Below are 17537 nucleotides of genomic sequence, written 5' to 3' on the forward strand. Positions count from 1 at the left end.
ATATTTAAATATAACACATATCATAATTGTACAATAAAACATTATCATATAAATACATGAAAAATAAATTATTGTACATTTATATTCTACCACTATATTGTTCATTTTCAGAGAAATCATTGAGAAAATCTGCAGCATCAATATTGTTCATTTCTATCCCACCAACATATTGATCATTTCCAGAGAAATCATTCATAAAATCAGCAGCATCAAAATGAGTTGAATCACTCAAACGGTCACTTCGCTCAGTGAAGTTGGTCTCCTTTTCTTTCCCCTTTATCGATTCTTTATAAAGTTTGCAAAGATGCTCAGGGGCTCGACAAATACGAGACCAATGTCCTGGAGTACCGCATCTGAAACAAGAACTTTCAAATCTTTTCGAGTGATTTTCATTAACACTCATGTTTTCTTGATGCCTTTTCTGTGGATGGTTTGGGACGTTATTTTGAGATGAGTTATAGAAATAACTATCTCGATTATTTTCAAAACCACGGCCGCGTCCACGACCACGACCACTTCCTCGTCCACGTCCACGTCCACGACCTCGACCTCGACCTCGACCAAAACCTTGTCTTTGAATTTGATTTTGGTTTCCAGGTTTAAATTCATTTTTACTTACAGCATTTACTTCTGGAAATGCTGTTGATCCAGTGGGTCGGGACTGATGATTTCTCATTAATAGCTCGTTGTTCTTTTCCGCCACAAGAAGACAGGCGATGAGTTCAGAATATCTCGCAAATCCACGCACTCTATATTGTTGCTGTAGTGTTATATTTGATGCGTGAAACGTGGAAAATGTTTTTTCAAGCATTTCCGATTCTGTAACCTCATGTCCACAAAATTTTAACTGCGAGATTATTCTATACATCGCTGAATTGTAATCACTGACTTTTTTAAAGTCTTGGAATCTTAACATATTCCATTCATCACGGGCGGTCGGAAGTATAACTTCCCTTATATGTTCAAATCTCTCTTTTAATCCTTTCCACAGAGCCATGGGATCTTTTTCGATGAGATATTCACATTTTAAACCTTCATCAAGGTGTCGTCGTAAAAATATTATAGCTTTTGCTTTTTCTTGTGATGAAGATATACCATTTTCTTTAATGGTCTCGCTTAGACCCAATGACTCAAGATGCATTTCTACATCAAGAGTCCATGGCATATAGTTTTTCCCAGTAATATCAAGAGCGATGAATTCGAGCTTTGCCAAGTTTGCCATGGTGGTACTAAAAATTACGATGCATTTTATTAGTTAATGAATATTGCAATACAAAGTAATGGATAAACAACAAGTACAAGTATTCGTAAAAATAAAGAAAACACACGAGGAGGATATTCTCCGATAAATACAAGACTGGTGAGTATGATAACCAAAATAATTAAAAATAACCTCGTGAAAGCCATCTTCTTTTTTTCTTCGAAAATTTGATGAAGAATAATTTTTAGAGAAGAAGAGAAAGTTGGAGTGATTGAATGTATTTGTGAGATTGTATTTATAGAGCAAAAACTAGCCGTTTTGTTACCGTTTATTACCGTTGGTGTATAAGAAAATAAATGTATGTATTTGTATAATTTTATGGTAATAATATGGTGTATATAATATTAGTCATATTTAAATAATTATGTATATCATATCACATTATTATAATTAGGTGTCATAAGTTATTTTGTTTAAAAAACCTTATAGGCTTTTATACTTGTCGTATCCCTTACCGGGAGTGTGGGATGTCGTCTTAACATCCTCCCAGGATTTATAACAAGTTTTTGAAAAAATTATTTTTATTATTTCTAACAATAACATTATATTATATATTACATATATAAACAATAAATAAATAACAGTAAAATAAATATTATTACTTTTGTTACCTTTTTCTTCTGTTCGGAGCTTGGAAAAATATGGAGGACTTTTAGAGCTTCGTGCTGATAACGTGTTGTGAAAAAGTAAAAATTTACGGTAAAAAAAGTAAAAATCTCAAACTCTCAAAATTATCACACTACACACTTTATAATATTTTTCTCTCAACTCAATTGTGATTTTCTTCACAAATGAGAGATCTATTTATAGAAAATTTTTACAAATAATCCAAAAATAAAATACATCATTACCTACATCATCACACACTAATTTTCAATATTCAACACCTAATTTTACCTAATTTTCAACATTCAACATTCACATTTTCAACACAAATATTTAACACATTTTTAAATAATTTTTCAACATGTACAACAATATAAATTAACTAAAATTATAGAAAATCATTAAAAATCAAAGGTTATATAATAATTAATAAAAAAATTAATTTTACTTGTTAAAAATGATTACGATTTTTAATTTATAGGTCAATAAAGTATTATAATTTTTTAATTATGTAGTGTAAAAATTTTTTAAACATTTTAATAAATATAATTTTAAAATTTATGAGGTTTAGTTATTGGAATTCAAAAAAAAATAACGATGTTAATAATTTTGATTTTAAAATATTGTTAACAATTAAAAAATATGTTTTAAAAAAATACAAATAAAAGGAAAAATAAATAGATAAGAAAAGAATGAAAATTTTAATACTTGTATTGAGCATGTAAGTTTGACATATTAATGGCATTAAATGAACACTCTGCATTTTTAGTTTTTATCATAATTTTAATTATATTAAATAATTAATAGATTAATAAATAATAAAGCACATAAAATTTTAAAATAAATATATATCGTGATATCAAACACATAATTTTTAAAATCACAAATTTGATAGAGTAAATTGTCGATGTTGTTGTATCAAGTGTTACTTTTTTTATAGCAAAGAAATAAATGGTTCGGGACAAAATTTATTTCAATGTATTTAGTGTTTCTTTGTTTAAAAAATCATATTGTTACACGTTTAATATAGTCAATCAAATGAGTTACCATTTTTTTTACGTTTTCCTCCAAATCAAAGTTTTTTCGTGCTTTTTAGAACATTTCTAATAATTAGCAAACTCGGTAGTCTTTTTTAGAACACTGCATGCTCTGATAAATAGATCAAAAAGTTCGCTACACTGCCATACTCGCCGGAAACTCCCACGGTTTCGTCGGAGCCCAGCGCTGCCTGCACATCAGCTAAAGCGGTCCTCCGATCCACTCTCGTCTCTGTCGTGAACGTCGCTGACTTAAGAACCACATTTTCGTGCTTTCTAGAACATTTTCCCATCCCATTTCCTTTTCACCAGCTTCTCCCCCAGCCTCAACGCATCGTCCATGGTCTCCTACACACCTTCATTATTGGTGGAGTCAACGATCCTCCAATCCACTCCCATCTCTGTCGTGAACGTCGCTGACTTAAGAACCACATCCTCCCTCCAAACCTTCGGCGACACAACCTCACTCTTCACAATCTGCATAAACCAATGAGGGATCTTGTACCCAATGTCGAGCTCGTTCACGTACAGAAACCCGCTGTCTTTCTATTGCTTTTGGTAAATGTTGTTAAAAAACAAGAGAAAGAGAAACAATTCTGTTTGTTCCTTTGAAAAGGACGAGCAGCCATGCAAAAGGGAGGATCTGATTTCTGGAAAAAAAATGATATCCTTATTTTTCTAAATATTATTTCACATTTGGTTATGGACATTTTTGTTTTCAAGTATCATTATTTGGATGTTTCGTATCCTTTGATACCGTTTGTTTCATGGTATGAGATAAATAATATGGAGATAAGTAATATTTTTTAATAATAAAATATATAAAAATGATAGGTAATATAATGTTTGATTTGATTGATTAATTTGATTAAATTTGAGATAATGTGATATTACTGTTTTGTCTTTTTAAAAATATTAATAAAATATTTATAATATTATTTATTAAGGGTAATATTGTAATTTCAATTCAATGATTTGATTGATGTAAGATAAATTATTGATAATTTGATTGATGAGAGATAAATGATTGGTAGATGGATAAATAATACGATGCACCAAACATGAGATTAGATTGAATAAAAATGTGGATTAAAATATAAATAAATAATACAGCAAACCAAACGGTACCTTTTGGTTTAAACAATATGGAACTTGGTTTTTTCACAATAATTTAATTTTATATTAATTTATTAAAATATTATTAATTATTTGAATGTGACAAATAATCGTTTTAAATTTTGTATTTAATATCATATTATCTAACCTGATTTATTAAATATTTAGGATTTGGCCAATAGATCGAAGATCGACCTAAAAGTTTTGATAGAATCAAAAGTAAAATCGTATACTTTTCGACAAAAATAGAATAAAAGAAAATAAAAACAATAAATTTAATAAAAAAGACGATCCAAGAGTAACTTTTAAACTTATATTTTTTATTCTTTTGGTAAATCTTTCCATCGTAACATTATAATTTTTATCTAATTCGATTTTCTCAATCTACAAATTATTTACTCGTCTCAAATCACGATGACGATAGTCCCTGAATGATTTATTTAGATCCATGAACATCTCTGTAGCTCACTTCCAAGTTACTTGCTCGTCTCAATTCAATAGTATGTGAATGATTTATTTAGATTTATGAACATCTCTGAATTTCACAATTGAAATTGGACATGATCGAGGGTTATCTAATATTTCATCCGTCTTATATATAAATATTGTATTTTTTTTATTCGTCTCAAATACATAGTATAATCTCTATATTTAATATATTTATATTTATTAAATATATTAGTTATTTTCAATAACTTTTTTTATATTTATTAAAATACTAGTTAAATAAGGACTAATAAGCAAAATGGGAAATTTATTTGTGAAAATGGAAACATAAATAATCTATATATTTTCTGAGGAATATTTAAGGGATTTTCAGTAAATTTTTTTTTGAAGGGATTTTCAGTATTTTTCATTAGTATTTTTTTTTGGTTTTACTGACAAACTGATATTTCAGAAGCAAAAACAAAACCTCAGGGAAAAATACTTTCAATTATTTATCAGCTTCCGAGTCTCGCTGGGAAACACCGACATTTGCTCCAATTTCCCCTGTTTTTGATTCGTAGCTCGGTCGATCGATCCATATATCGGTAAGCCGTTACATATTTTATGATTTGGCCGATAGATCGAAGATCGATCTTAAAGTTTTGATCGATTTAAAAGCAGAATCGGAGAAATGGACCAGAGTAGGAAGGCCGTGGAGTCGTACTGGAGGTCGAAAATGATAGACGGAGCCACGTCGGACGAGGATAAGGTGACTCCAGTCTACAAACTGGAGGAAATTTGTGATTTGCTGAGGTCTGCGCATGTATCAATCGTTAAAGAAGTTGCCGAGTTTATTTTCAATCGCCTCCAGCATAAATCACCCATCGTCAAGCATAAGGTCCTTCATTTAACTTGGGTTTTTTCTCTCTCTCTTTTTGTTTACTCCAATTTTTCGTTTTGAGGTTGTTAAAACTAAGCCAGTCTTGTTAATTTTGACTATGACTATGGACATGTGGGTTGAGTTTTTAGTTGCATGATCGTTCTCCTTATGATTCTGGAGTTGCAAGATAGCCGAATAACCTTTTTTTTAACTTGCAAAATTTGTGATTGTCATGCTTCCTGATCAACTGAAATGTTAATTAGATCATATATTTTGATCTAGGGGTTTATCGTTTGCAGTTGTTCATTAGATATTATTGAACGGTTCAGTTGGATGAGGAGTTTGCCATTTTTGTATGCATTTGATGTTGCTGGATGGGATTACCTTTTCTAAGTTATTGGGATACCTGATTTAAACCAAAGCCACTGAAAAGAGTCGTATATACTTATGTAGCTTATCAAATCAGATACGATAATAATCATTTGGAGAATTTCAGGAATGATCATGAACATTTTACTTCCCTCAAGTTCAATTTGTATGCTTGCGTAGGTTTTTTGTTGAAATTTTGTAGACTCTGTCAAACTACGTTTATTTATGTGTGGCTGGACAATGAGTGCTGTAATCTAAAAAAGTTTTTGATGTTCTATTCTGTGATCCTTTAGTTGATACAGCTTAAGAATTTGAACCAAACTCAATCTGAAACTAAATTCATACATTTGATTGGACTAATAGTCAAGTGAATGGGCACCTTTTGAGGCAGCTCTTTTATACAATTATTTGATAATGTTTTGCCCGCGGTGTTAGTAATTGGTGGATTATAATGATAAACTGAGAAGTGACTAGATCTACCTAGTCTATCTCCTCGGTGTTTTGTTTGTGGATTTGTGTACCTTCTTCTAGCTTCTAGTTTATCCAATAAATTATTTCTTAATTTTTCATGAAGCCATGCCTGCTGAACCCTGCTGATGGATGAAACAAACGTTGAACAATGGTGGTTGGTTTATTGTGCTGGCACCTGCTATGATTTGGAAATTTCTAATGTATCAATTTCTGATCTTCAGGCATTAAGGGTCATCAAATATGCTGTTGGAAAGTCCGGTGTGGAGTTTAGAAGGGAAATGCAAAGGAATTCAGTTGATGTACGGCAATTGATACACTACAAGGGCCCACCAGATCCTTTGAAGGGCGATGCATTGAACAAAGCTGTCCGCGAAACAGCACAGGAAACACTATCTGCTTTATTTTCTTCAGATGAGAGCAAATCGACACCTGCGGAAAGTAGCCTGGGAAGTCGAATTCAAGGATTTGGGAGTACTAATTATGAAATGCCATCAGAAGATAGAAAGTCCTTCATCACCGAGGTTGTTGACATCGGAACTGCAACAATCAAACAGGGACTTAGCAGTTTTATACAATCTCCATCCATGAGGAAATATGTTGACACGGGGAGTTACAAAAGCCCAAATCTTCGGCGTTCTTTTACCACAGAAAATGATCACTCTGATCAATATGAAGGGATTGGTTCTCGTGGTACAAACGACAACAGTTCTCGATTCTCAAAAAATGCTGGTAGTGGGAATTGGGGTCAAGAGATTAGTTCATATTGGGGTCAAGAGATTAGTTCATCCCAGACGGAAACAAGTAATGGACACTCTGCTGCAACCTATGGTCAGAAGACTCGCGAGGAGAAATTGTTAGAATCCGTTGTTACGGTTGGTGGTGTCCGTCTACAGCCCACTAGAGATGCACTTCATGTTTTTCTGTTGGAGGCTTCGAAGTTAAACCCTTTAGCACTAGGACAGGCCATCGAAGCAAAACTGAAATCACCAGTGTGGCAGGTGTGTTCCTTATGTCATTATTTTTTTGGGCTGCATTATGATTCAAGTATATGGAGCTTCAGAGGTGTAGGAATGCTTACTGAGATATGTTTGAGGCATCTTTTCCTTCAGTAACTGGCAATTCTAAAAGTTATGATGAAGTTTTTCACTTACTGTAGTTCAACAAAATCAATTGTTCAGGTTCGCATGAAAGCCATCTGTGTCCTAGAGGCAGTACTTCGGAAGAGAGATGACCAGAATTTTTCTGTTGTAGCATCATATTTTATTGAAAACCATGATGTGGTGGTGAAATGTTCTGAATCTCCACAATCATCATTGAGGGAGAAAGCAAATAAGGTAATATATTGTGTCTAAATTCCTTTATGGGCGTAGAAGTTGGTACATAGAAGGGGAAGGAGAATAATGGATTTTCAACTATATTTTTCCTTACTTTAAACATTCATTTGAAATATTGATTCTGATGAAAGTCATGAGTGTGTTAAACATAGTCGAGAGATGATATAAAACAGACAAATAAAATATGTTGAAACAAATATATAGATATTTGAAAATAGTGCATCCACATCTTTATGTTATGCAATCATTTGTGTGTAACACCACAAACCACTATAGTCATTTTCTTTTTCAGTGGTGTTGATTGAAAATCCATCTCTTTCTCTGTCACAAATATGATAGGATAAAGGTGACAGGTGATTAGGAAAGGTATTCGCACCATCCAGCAGATGCCAGTATTTCTGTACTTGTTCAAAAGCCAGCGACAAAACATTTTGCTGGGTATAATTGCATATCTTTTTAGTGTTTCTTTAATGAATTTCTTTCCTTTATCAGCTTGAATACTTAGATAAAGGTGGTTAAGGATGATACCTTAGATCTTGGTTCAAGATATGACATGTGGGGAAATCGCTTAGTTTGGAACCCCACAACTAGCGGGAATGATAATGATGATATCAGCATGATAAGAGAGAATGCTTGCTATTTTTCTTTAAAAGAACCTTATGTTAATTTTTTTTAGATTGTTATGTTCTAGAAAGAATTTATATGTGATCACTACAGGTGTTGAGCCTTCTGGATGGTGGACAAGGTGGTGTAATCAATCATTCAGAAAATACGGTGAAGCTTTCTCAGACGTCTGTGATGGGGGACTTGATAGACACTGGTGATCAAGATGATATTGGCGTGGAAGATACAGAGAAAACAGCCAGTGCACCAAGAATTAACCAAGTATCAGCTTCTAACATGCCACTTGGTGGTGACTTACTTGGAGACAGTTTTGGTGGTGATGTGGGCATCCATGGAACAAAACTCTATGATGACCCTTTTGGGGATGTTTCTTTTCACACCAATCAAGACAAGGACCATGTTACTGATCTCTTTTCTGTGATGGCTTTTGATAACTCAGGAAATACAGAAGTGAACATTGCATCTCATAAAACTGAATCAGACCCATTTGACCTTTTCAGTTTGAGTTCTGAGGGCTACCAGGAGCATGGTAATCATGAAAAAGATGTCAATAACTTGTTGGATAATTTGTCTCTACATTCCGACAATTCATTGACAAAGCAAAATGGAAGTACCTCTGAAAAGGGTTCAGAAGACAGAGGTTCAATTTCCACTACCTACCCAGATAATCGAATTTCAAATGATGTCTTGAATGCAGAATTTGTGTCTCCAGCCCCTGGGATGAATGCAAATCCCATGTTTCCTTTGGGTGCTATGGCCTATAATTGTCCACCAGGCTTGATGTTCAATCCATTACTTGCTTCTCATCCTATGAATTATAACGCTGTGGGGAATCTTATTGCGCAACAGCAGTTCCTTGCAACAATGTCCAACTTCCAGCAACAAGGGAATCTGCACTCCAATACAAGTTTTAATGCTGTTGGATCTAAAGGTGGACATCCTTCACCCCTTCTGGACATTTTTAACCCAGGGATATCTAATCAACCTCCAACTTCTCTGATGAGTGACTCAAAGAGAGAGGATAACAAAGCATTTGATTTTGTAACGGTGAGTTTCTATTATTTCCTCGTTTTCTATCTTTTTATCAGAGGCACATTGTTACAACATTTTATTCTCAAAACTAGTTTTACATGTCATTGGGGCCCCGATGCCTTGAGCACTTGACTTTGTGATCTTACGAGTAGTTCGATGCCTTTGAGTGCATGAATTTGGCAGAAGGCATACCTCATAGAAAACCTGACGGTAAACTATATGGTGCTATTACAGGATCATTTAGCTTCATCCCGTGAAAGAAAGCGTTTGAGTTGAACCTTTTGGCCTCTGTTAGTTATCATGATTGTCAGAAACGGAGCAACTACTCAGTGTAAAAGTTGAATCACGAACAGAAAGAAAATTCTACTTCTTTTGGCGCCATTCTGTATCTCATGTGGTAAGAATGACGCTGTCATATAAATTGGAACTTCGTTGTAGTGTAGCTGAACTACTTAATTATATTGTGCATTCCTTGTATGATTCTTTTTCCTGCAATAATCCTATTGGTTTTTATAGCGATTTTGGTTATTTTGCTATTTTCTTTGTTTACTCTTCCCCCTTAACAACTCCAAGCTTGTTCCTGTTTAAATGGGGTGAAGTCTCCGCGAGGATGTAATTTTTCCTCTTGTGGTATATTCCAATGCATATTTTCCAGTATGTTATTTTATGCATTTGATAAAAAGACGTGGATCTTTAAAATCATTTTTAAAATTGAATATATATAGAATACTTCTAGGGGTTCAAGCTAGTTGGGTTGCTTGGTAGCAGTTTGGTCAAAGTTCGGCTCTCGCTTGGGTTTGATCGAACTCGAGTTGAGTTCAGGTACCATGTTGATTCAAGCTTGAACATAGTTTTTCTCGAATTCAATTCGACTCAATCGCACCAATAATATATCTCTTTGATCCGGAAAAGTAGAGATGGATGTATTAGTAGTTTGTTTTAGGAGATGCATCGCGCATAACTAGATCCATAATCTATAAATCAAGTATTGTCTAATAAGACGCCATATGAATTATGATTCTCAATAATGTTCGACTCACCAAATATAATATATATAATGGAATACACATATATGTATGTGTGTGTGTGTGTGTGTGTGTGTAATAAGAAAATAAGAAAAGCTAAAAGAGTTTGATTCCACATCAAGTCTATTTGGATGACCAATCGGTCATGACCAAAACAGTTTGAAAAATTCTTGCTTCTTCCATCTCGTCCCTTGCTTCTTCAGTATTGTTCTCGAATCTCTCCTCCTTCACAGCAGCCTCCATCAATGGAGATATTAAATCGTTCCTCCCCTTGATATAGTCGAAAATTTTGAGCAACAAGGCGTCACATAGTGCCATGACTTCCTCTCCAGGGTGGTCCGGTGGAGGACGAAACCACAGCTCTGCGCACTTCTCCGCAGCACCACTTGGAAATCTGTATGGTTCTTGTGTATAAGCTTCACGTTTTATTACTCGATTGTCGTGTGATCGAGGCATTGCAATGATTATGACGAAGACGATGACCACGGATGCAATGGCAAGCGAAGATATGATGGCATCCGACTTTGAAAATTTTGCACGGGCTACCATGGCCGGTGGGATGATAGAATTTGTTGAGATGTTTCTTTTCGAGTTACGTTTTTTTTTTAGTGTTAATATAATGATGGACTATTCATATGTCTTATATATACACTATTTAGTATTTGATTCCCGAAGGAGTCTTATGGCAGTAATAATTTGTTTTCTAGTAGGATTCTTAGTAATTAACATGTTTTTTTAGTGACATGTTTTAAGTTTATATATATAATATATATACTTGTGATGTCAAACTCATATATTATATTGTTAAATTGCTTTACTGATTGTGTATGAATTGATATTTGTTTATTTATAATGGTTAATTTAGAAAACTAAAAGTATAATTAAAATTTTTTATTTGAAAAAAATCAAGGTTTTAACAAACCAAATCGAAAATCTAGGATATGATTGGTTTGTTTTTTTAATTACTAATGATTTGGCTTGATTGTTTATATATANTTTCTAATAAGTTTTTTACATACTGATTTTTCATGAAAAAAATAAGAAGGCTAAAAAAGAAATAAGAGTATTTTGAGAATTTAACAACAAATCATTATTTTATCTATATTATAGCTCAATATATATATATTATAGGTATGGTAAATATATTTTTTTGATTTTTTTAAATTAGAGATTTGGATCTGATAATTATTTGTGAAAATTATCGCTTTCAATCTAGGGTTGTTGCCGTGTAACTCTTTTCGAAAACAAATTATACAATTTCAAAAAAAACTCGTGGCGTTGGATATATATTTAAATATTTAATAACTCAATTTACTGTTGAAAATTTGAATTAAACTTAAAATTTGAATGAAAATTATGACTCATGGAGGTGAGAGTATTTTTTGACTCTCTATTCTTTAATTAATTAGAGACTTTTAGTTCTTCATATTTTTGAGTTAATTGCTAAATTAATTGAGTTAATTAATATTGCATGACTTTTGGTGTGTATTTTGGAGCTTATAAATAGTATTTTCATTTTCTCAATACATATATATTTTTTACAAACACACTCAAGATTTCTTAAGTATTTTCTTGTATTTCATATTGTCAGCTTTTCATTTGGCATCCTTTAAGTTTTGGTAATAAAGTGAATGTACGATTTGAGTTCGTTAGAATAACAAATTTGTGCTTAATTTGCTACTAGTTCAACCGTTGTATCATTGAAAACAGACGTACGCAAGTGTTGATCCTCAAGCACCTCGTGAAGGAGACAAATATGTTTTAAAAAAACTGTAATTGTTACCAGCCTTAGTTTGTTTGTTTCATTATTTCGTTACAAATTTATTTTGTTAGTTTATAACTATGTTACTAGTTGGAATACTATTCTATTTTAAGTTGCAACAAATTTGCTAGTTGGTATTTTGTGTGCTATACTTTGGTACAACAGGTTTTGACATACAAACTATGTCTAGAGTGTGATGTTCATAAATTCAAGAGAAACTTGTTTAACTTATTATCGATTTACTTTGCTTTATTTTGATAATCGATATATTGTGTCTAATATTGTTGATTATGTTCTGATCATGTTATAAAATTTGTTTCACGAACGATCACATTTATTTCTTGTATTTTGTATTTGTTTCTTCATCGAATACCAACAATCTTAAAACATATTTCTTATTTTCCAAAAATTTGATCTTTTTTTATTGTGTTTCAAGGAATCAAATACCTCAACACCGCCGGTGATTGTTCCTACAGTTAGGGTATCGGTCCCATCAGTGAATGTTTATTTTGCAACAGAGTCGGTTAATCATGATGATAAACCAGAAAAATTCGATTGTTCAAATTTCAAAATGTGACAACAAAATATGTTCTTTTACCTCACTACGTTGAATCTGGCAAAACTTCTGACTGAGAACACTCTGAAATATAAGTCTGAGGATGTCAGAGACAAAAAATTCATTATTGGCCAATTCATGGATTACAAGATGGTGGACTCCATGACTATGACCAGTCAAGTTCAAGAGTTTCAAGTTATTTTGCATGAGATTAATTCTGAATGGAGTTAGTGAAGTTTTCGAAGTTGCATTTGTTATTGAAAAACTATCACTAGCGTGGAAAGATTCAAGAAATACTTGAAACACAAATGAAAGGATCGGAAATGAATATGGAGGGACTTTTTATCAGGTTTTGCATTAAAGAAGACAACAAGAGTTTTGAGAAAAGATTGTTCAATCTTGATGTGGATTCAAGCATGGTCAGAGCTCCAAGACCAAGGAAAAAATTGAGCCATTTGGAAAAAAAGTGCCAAGTTGAGACCCAATAAAAGATATTTTGAAGAGAAAATTCTATAAAAATTCTATAATTATAGGGGTCCAGGTCACAAAGCTTCAGAGTGCAAGAAACCAAGAAAAATATGGAAATGAATATGGTGGAGACCATATCTCAATAGATTTCTAGTATGAATTTATGTGTTGTTGTTTCTGAAGTAAACTTGGTAAGTTCAAACCCAAGCGAGCAATAGATTGATACCAGTGTTACTCGCCGTGTCTGCTCCAATAAGGAGATATTTGAAAATTTTGAGAAATATGAATTGACCAGAAATCCGATAGATACGAGTCAACATCTATCAAAAAACCTAGACAAGAGTATCTCTCAATTAGAATACTTTCGAGCTTTTGGAAGTCTGATGTACTTAATGAGTTGTATAAGACCAGATGTAGACTTTGCCGTTAGCAAGATAATTGGATTCATGAATAATTCAGGAGCGGAACAATGGAAAACAATTATGATATTGTTGAGATATTTAAGGTATACTCATGACTATGGATTGCACTTTACTAGATATCCTACTATTATTGAATAATACAATGATGCGGACTGGATATCTGATATGAAAGATTCAAATCTACTAGTGGATTTGTGTAGCATGAAAATATTTTAAGCATACCGTAGCTGTTAGTTCTAAGAAGGAACCTGAGTTTATAGCTCTCGATAAATGTGCTGAGGAGACTTAATAGCTACATCTATTATTAAAAGATATTCCAGGATGAGTAAAATTTGTGTCAGCTACATGTGTTCATTGTAATAGTCAATCTACGATTGGAAATACACAAAGAAATATGTATAATGACAAGTCTAAGCATATACATATACGCAATACTATAAGACAATTATTCTCAATTGGAGTTATCTCTTTTGACTATGTAAAGCAAAAAGATAATCTAGCAAATCTGTTTACCAAAGTGTTAAATAAGACGTTAGTTCAAAATCAAAGAGGGGAATGTGACCTAAGCCAATTGAATAAGTTGGTGCGAAGGAAAATCTAACCTATGATGCATGGAGATCCCAAGAACTAGGTTCAATGAAACAACATAATTGCATTGAATTGGTGGATCAATGTGAGGTTTATCTCTTGTCTATTCATATGTTGAAACAATGAATTTGGAGAATATCATACAATTTTCAATTAATCTTACGAGTAAGAAATAGGTGGAACACTGTCGATTATTCTCAAATTAGAATTACTCATGTGGGAGAGAAGTTGGGCCTCTTCGAAGGAATTGCACGACTTAATTATGGACCCTATCACAGAACCAGGCGTGTTCATGGTCGAAACAAACACAATTATGAGAACAAAATTGTATCGGATAGATTCTTATGTGAAATATATCTTAATTTATATAAACGACATAAGATTTCAAGGACATCATGTCCACTAGTCAGCTAGTAAAACAAATATATTTCACAAGGGAAGGTTCAAAAAGTAATACATATCTATCATTTGCAGAATTCAACTGTAGAACTTTATCACCAAGAATTGTATCAATTTTCATTCATGTCGGGGGACTGCTGCAAATTTGAAATAAATTTAAATGTTGAATGAAAATTATGGCTAATGAATGTGGGAGTGTCTTTTGGCTCTCCACATTCTTGAGTTAGTTGTGGCTCATGATTGTGGGAGTTTGTTTTGGCTTTCTACATTCTTTAGTTAATTGGATAATTTTGGTTCTTCATGTTTTTGAGCTAATTGCAAGATTAGTTGAGTTAATTAATATTGTATGACTTTTGGTGTGCATTTAGAGCTTATAAATATTGTTTTATTTCCTCATTTCATATATATTTTTTACACACACACTCAATATCTCACTCAGACATTATCTTGCATTTCATATTGTTAGCTTTTCATTTGATCTCTGTTAAGCTTTTAAGAAAAAGTGAAGGTACGATTTGAGTTTGCCAGAATAACGAATTTGTGTTTAATTTGTTAGTGGTTCAACCGTTGTATCCTGATAAACAGACACCCGTAAGTGTTGATCCTCAAGCACCTCGTGGAAAAGACAAATATGTTTTAAGAAATTGTACTTGTTACAAGTCTCAGTTTATTTGTTTCATTATTTTGTTAGTTTATATTCATGTTGCTGGTTGGAATACTATTCTATTTTACAATACAACAATTTTTACATACAAATTTTGTTTAGAGTGTGATGTTCGTCAATTTAAAGAAAAAATTGTTTAACTTATTATCGATTTACTTTGCTTTATTTTGATACTCAACATATTGTGTCTAATATTGTTGATTATTTTCTGATTATGTCATAAAGTTTTTTTAACGAACAATCACATTTATTTTCAGTATTTTGTATTCGTTTCTTAATCGAATTCCAACACTTACATGTCACCATAAAAATACTTTTCTCATTAAATTTATTCCATAAAGTGAAGAAGTTGTAGGACCGAGCGCTTGACGCTTTACCAAAAGCTATAGCTGGTGATAATGGTGCAATTCAAATCTTTTAAACCGCACAGCAGCTCCAGCACCACGGTTCGATCGCTCTACCAAGCAAGGACAATAATTGTCCCAACAATCTCTCTTCCAATAATTGCACTTCTTGCAGTCAATAGGAATCGAACCCGCGACCTTGGCTCTAATACCAATTGTAGGAACGAGTGCTTATCGCTTTACCAAAAGCTATAGCTGGTGATAATGATGCAACTCAAATATTATAAAGCGTACAGCAGCTCAAACACCACGGTTCAATTGCTCTATCAAATAGAGACAATTATTGCAACCAACAGAAGTCCTAAATTTTTTTTATTTTATCCATTTTTTTAACAATAATATCATGTAAATTCTTTTTAAAAAACTATAAACAATATAACGTTTTCTGTCGAATTATCAATCACAAAGAAAATTGTCGAAACGTGCCTTTTTTTTTCTTTCTAGAAAGAAACGTGCCGATTGAGATGTATTGAAATATATGAATCTGTTGTTAAAAAATATATATATATATATATAGATATATATATATATACACCATTAATGTTAATTAAAGCTTTATTAAAATGACAAACATTTGATTTTATGTAAAAACTTAAATTTCCTGAAAATATGTTCAAACATGCGGTAAGTTAAAAACTTTAATTTCCTGAAAATATATTAAACATGCAGTAAGTCTCAATCGATATTCAATAATCAATTTACTAGAGTCTCGGGCACTTCGTTAAATAAGCTACAATTACAGGCTTCACGGCTATAAATTGGGCAGAAATTTTCACCTAACAAAATTCGATTTATGAGAATATTTCGTGAGTCAATTTTGTGAGATAAATCTATGAGCTAACCCAATTCATAATTTTTTTATGTCAAAAATATTACTTTTCATGGTAGGTATATATCGAATTGACTCGTTTCAATTATATAGATTCATAACACCGTTTCACAATAGATCTACTCATTAAATAATTGCGATTGATCTCCCATAATATTTTTATTCTATAATTTAATGTTATGCCTAAATTATGACAAAAATTTCAGTTAAAAAATTCATTATAATCAAAAATAAATTTTAATTCATTCAAGGTGTGAATTCTAGAATTTAATTTTAAATATTTATACTTGAGATGGATTTTTGGGCTCGCTGATTTCCGCTTGGCCTTTTTTGAATGCCAACTATATATAAATTTTTTACTGTATTATTCAATTTAAAAATACTTCAAAAACTATCGTAATATTTTGCTACAACTTCATCCAATTCCCGTTAAGCCTAATTTTCTATCAATGAAATTGATTAATAATTACAAACTAATTAATAAATTAATAACTATCGTTTATTGATTAAATAATAAAATTTTAATTTTATATCTAATCTGTCTTACAAAATATTGTGAAATAATCAAATATTTTAATTTTAAACATCTCTATTTTAATAATATAAATTTAAAATATCTATATATTATATTCTATATTATTAAAATATATATGTTTACGTTGATAACTTATAGTCTATATGTCACTAAATTATTAAATTTGAGACGAAATATCTAGTTAGAAATTCAATTGTAATAAACACCTCTTCATTTTTTTAAAATGATTATAGAGTCGAGTTTGGCTCGAAAGAAAGTTCGAGCTCGAGTTTGACTTCGCATCGAAATCTTCGAACCTCTTCGCGAATGAATGTTTACATTCAATATATATTTATATTACATTAATAAAATATAAAAGCTCGCGAACAAAATAATTTTGACTCGAATTTGGTTCTAAAAAAAATTCAAACGTGTTCGAGTTCGACTCGAGTTTGATAATTTGAGTACGAATCAAATATTTATCAACACCGCTCAAAAATTCGAGCGATTCTTTCTGAATTCACTCCAGCTTCTTTCAACTTTCCACCCAATCTAAATCCATCAAATTAAATTTATATTTATAACTTTACTTTTGAGTGGATTCCTAACTCTATTTTTATTTATTAGAATACAAATATTATATAATATTATCGATTCCTAACTCTATTTTTATTAATTAGTCATATAATATTAAATCGTGTGTGCTCGGTCCATTTTTATATATATAAATATAAATCAACATTAGTTAAA

General features: G+C 31.9%; 1 protein-coding gene across 2 annotated transcripts; it reads left to right on the top strand.

Moving 5' to 3' along the window:
• Positions 1–4915: 4915 nt before the first annotated feature.
• LOC140974275 (protein MODIFIED TRANSPORT TO THE VACUOLE 1-like) lies at positions 4916–9777 on the top strand. 2 transcript variants are annotated; one of them, XM_073437646.1, is made up of 6 exons: positions 4916–5051; positions 5128–5344; positions 6388–7164; positions 7345–7500; positions 8218–9171; positions 9391–9777. In XM_073437646.1, exons 2-6 carry the CDS (start codon positions 5138–5140, stop codon positions 9430–9432), a joined length of 2136 nt encoding a protein of 711 aa, XP_073293747.1. In that variant the 5' UTR covers positions 4916–5051; positions 5128–5137; the 3' UTR covers positions 9433–9777. The 2 variants fall into 2 exon arrangements, with proteins under 2 accessions (XP_073293747.1, XP_073293746.1); XM_073437645.1 differs by having other exon boundaries at positions 4932–5344.
• Positions 9778–17537: the final 7760 nt, after the last annotated feature.

The sequence above is a fragment of the Primulina huaijiensis genome, chromosome 3 (genome assembly GCF_012295235.1).
Source record: "Primulina huaijiensis isolate GDHJ02 chromosome 3, ASM1229523v2, whole genome shotgun sequence".
NCBI lineage: Eukaryota > Viridiplantae > Streptophyta > Magnoliopsida > Lamiales > Gesneriaceae > Primulina > Primulina huaijiensis.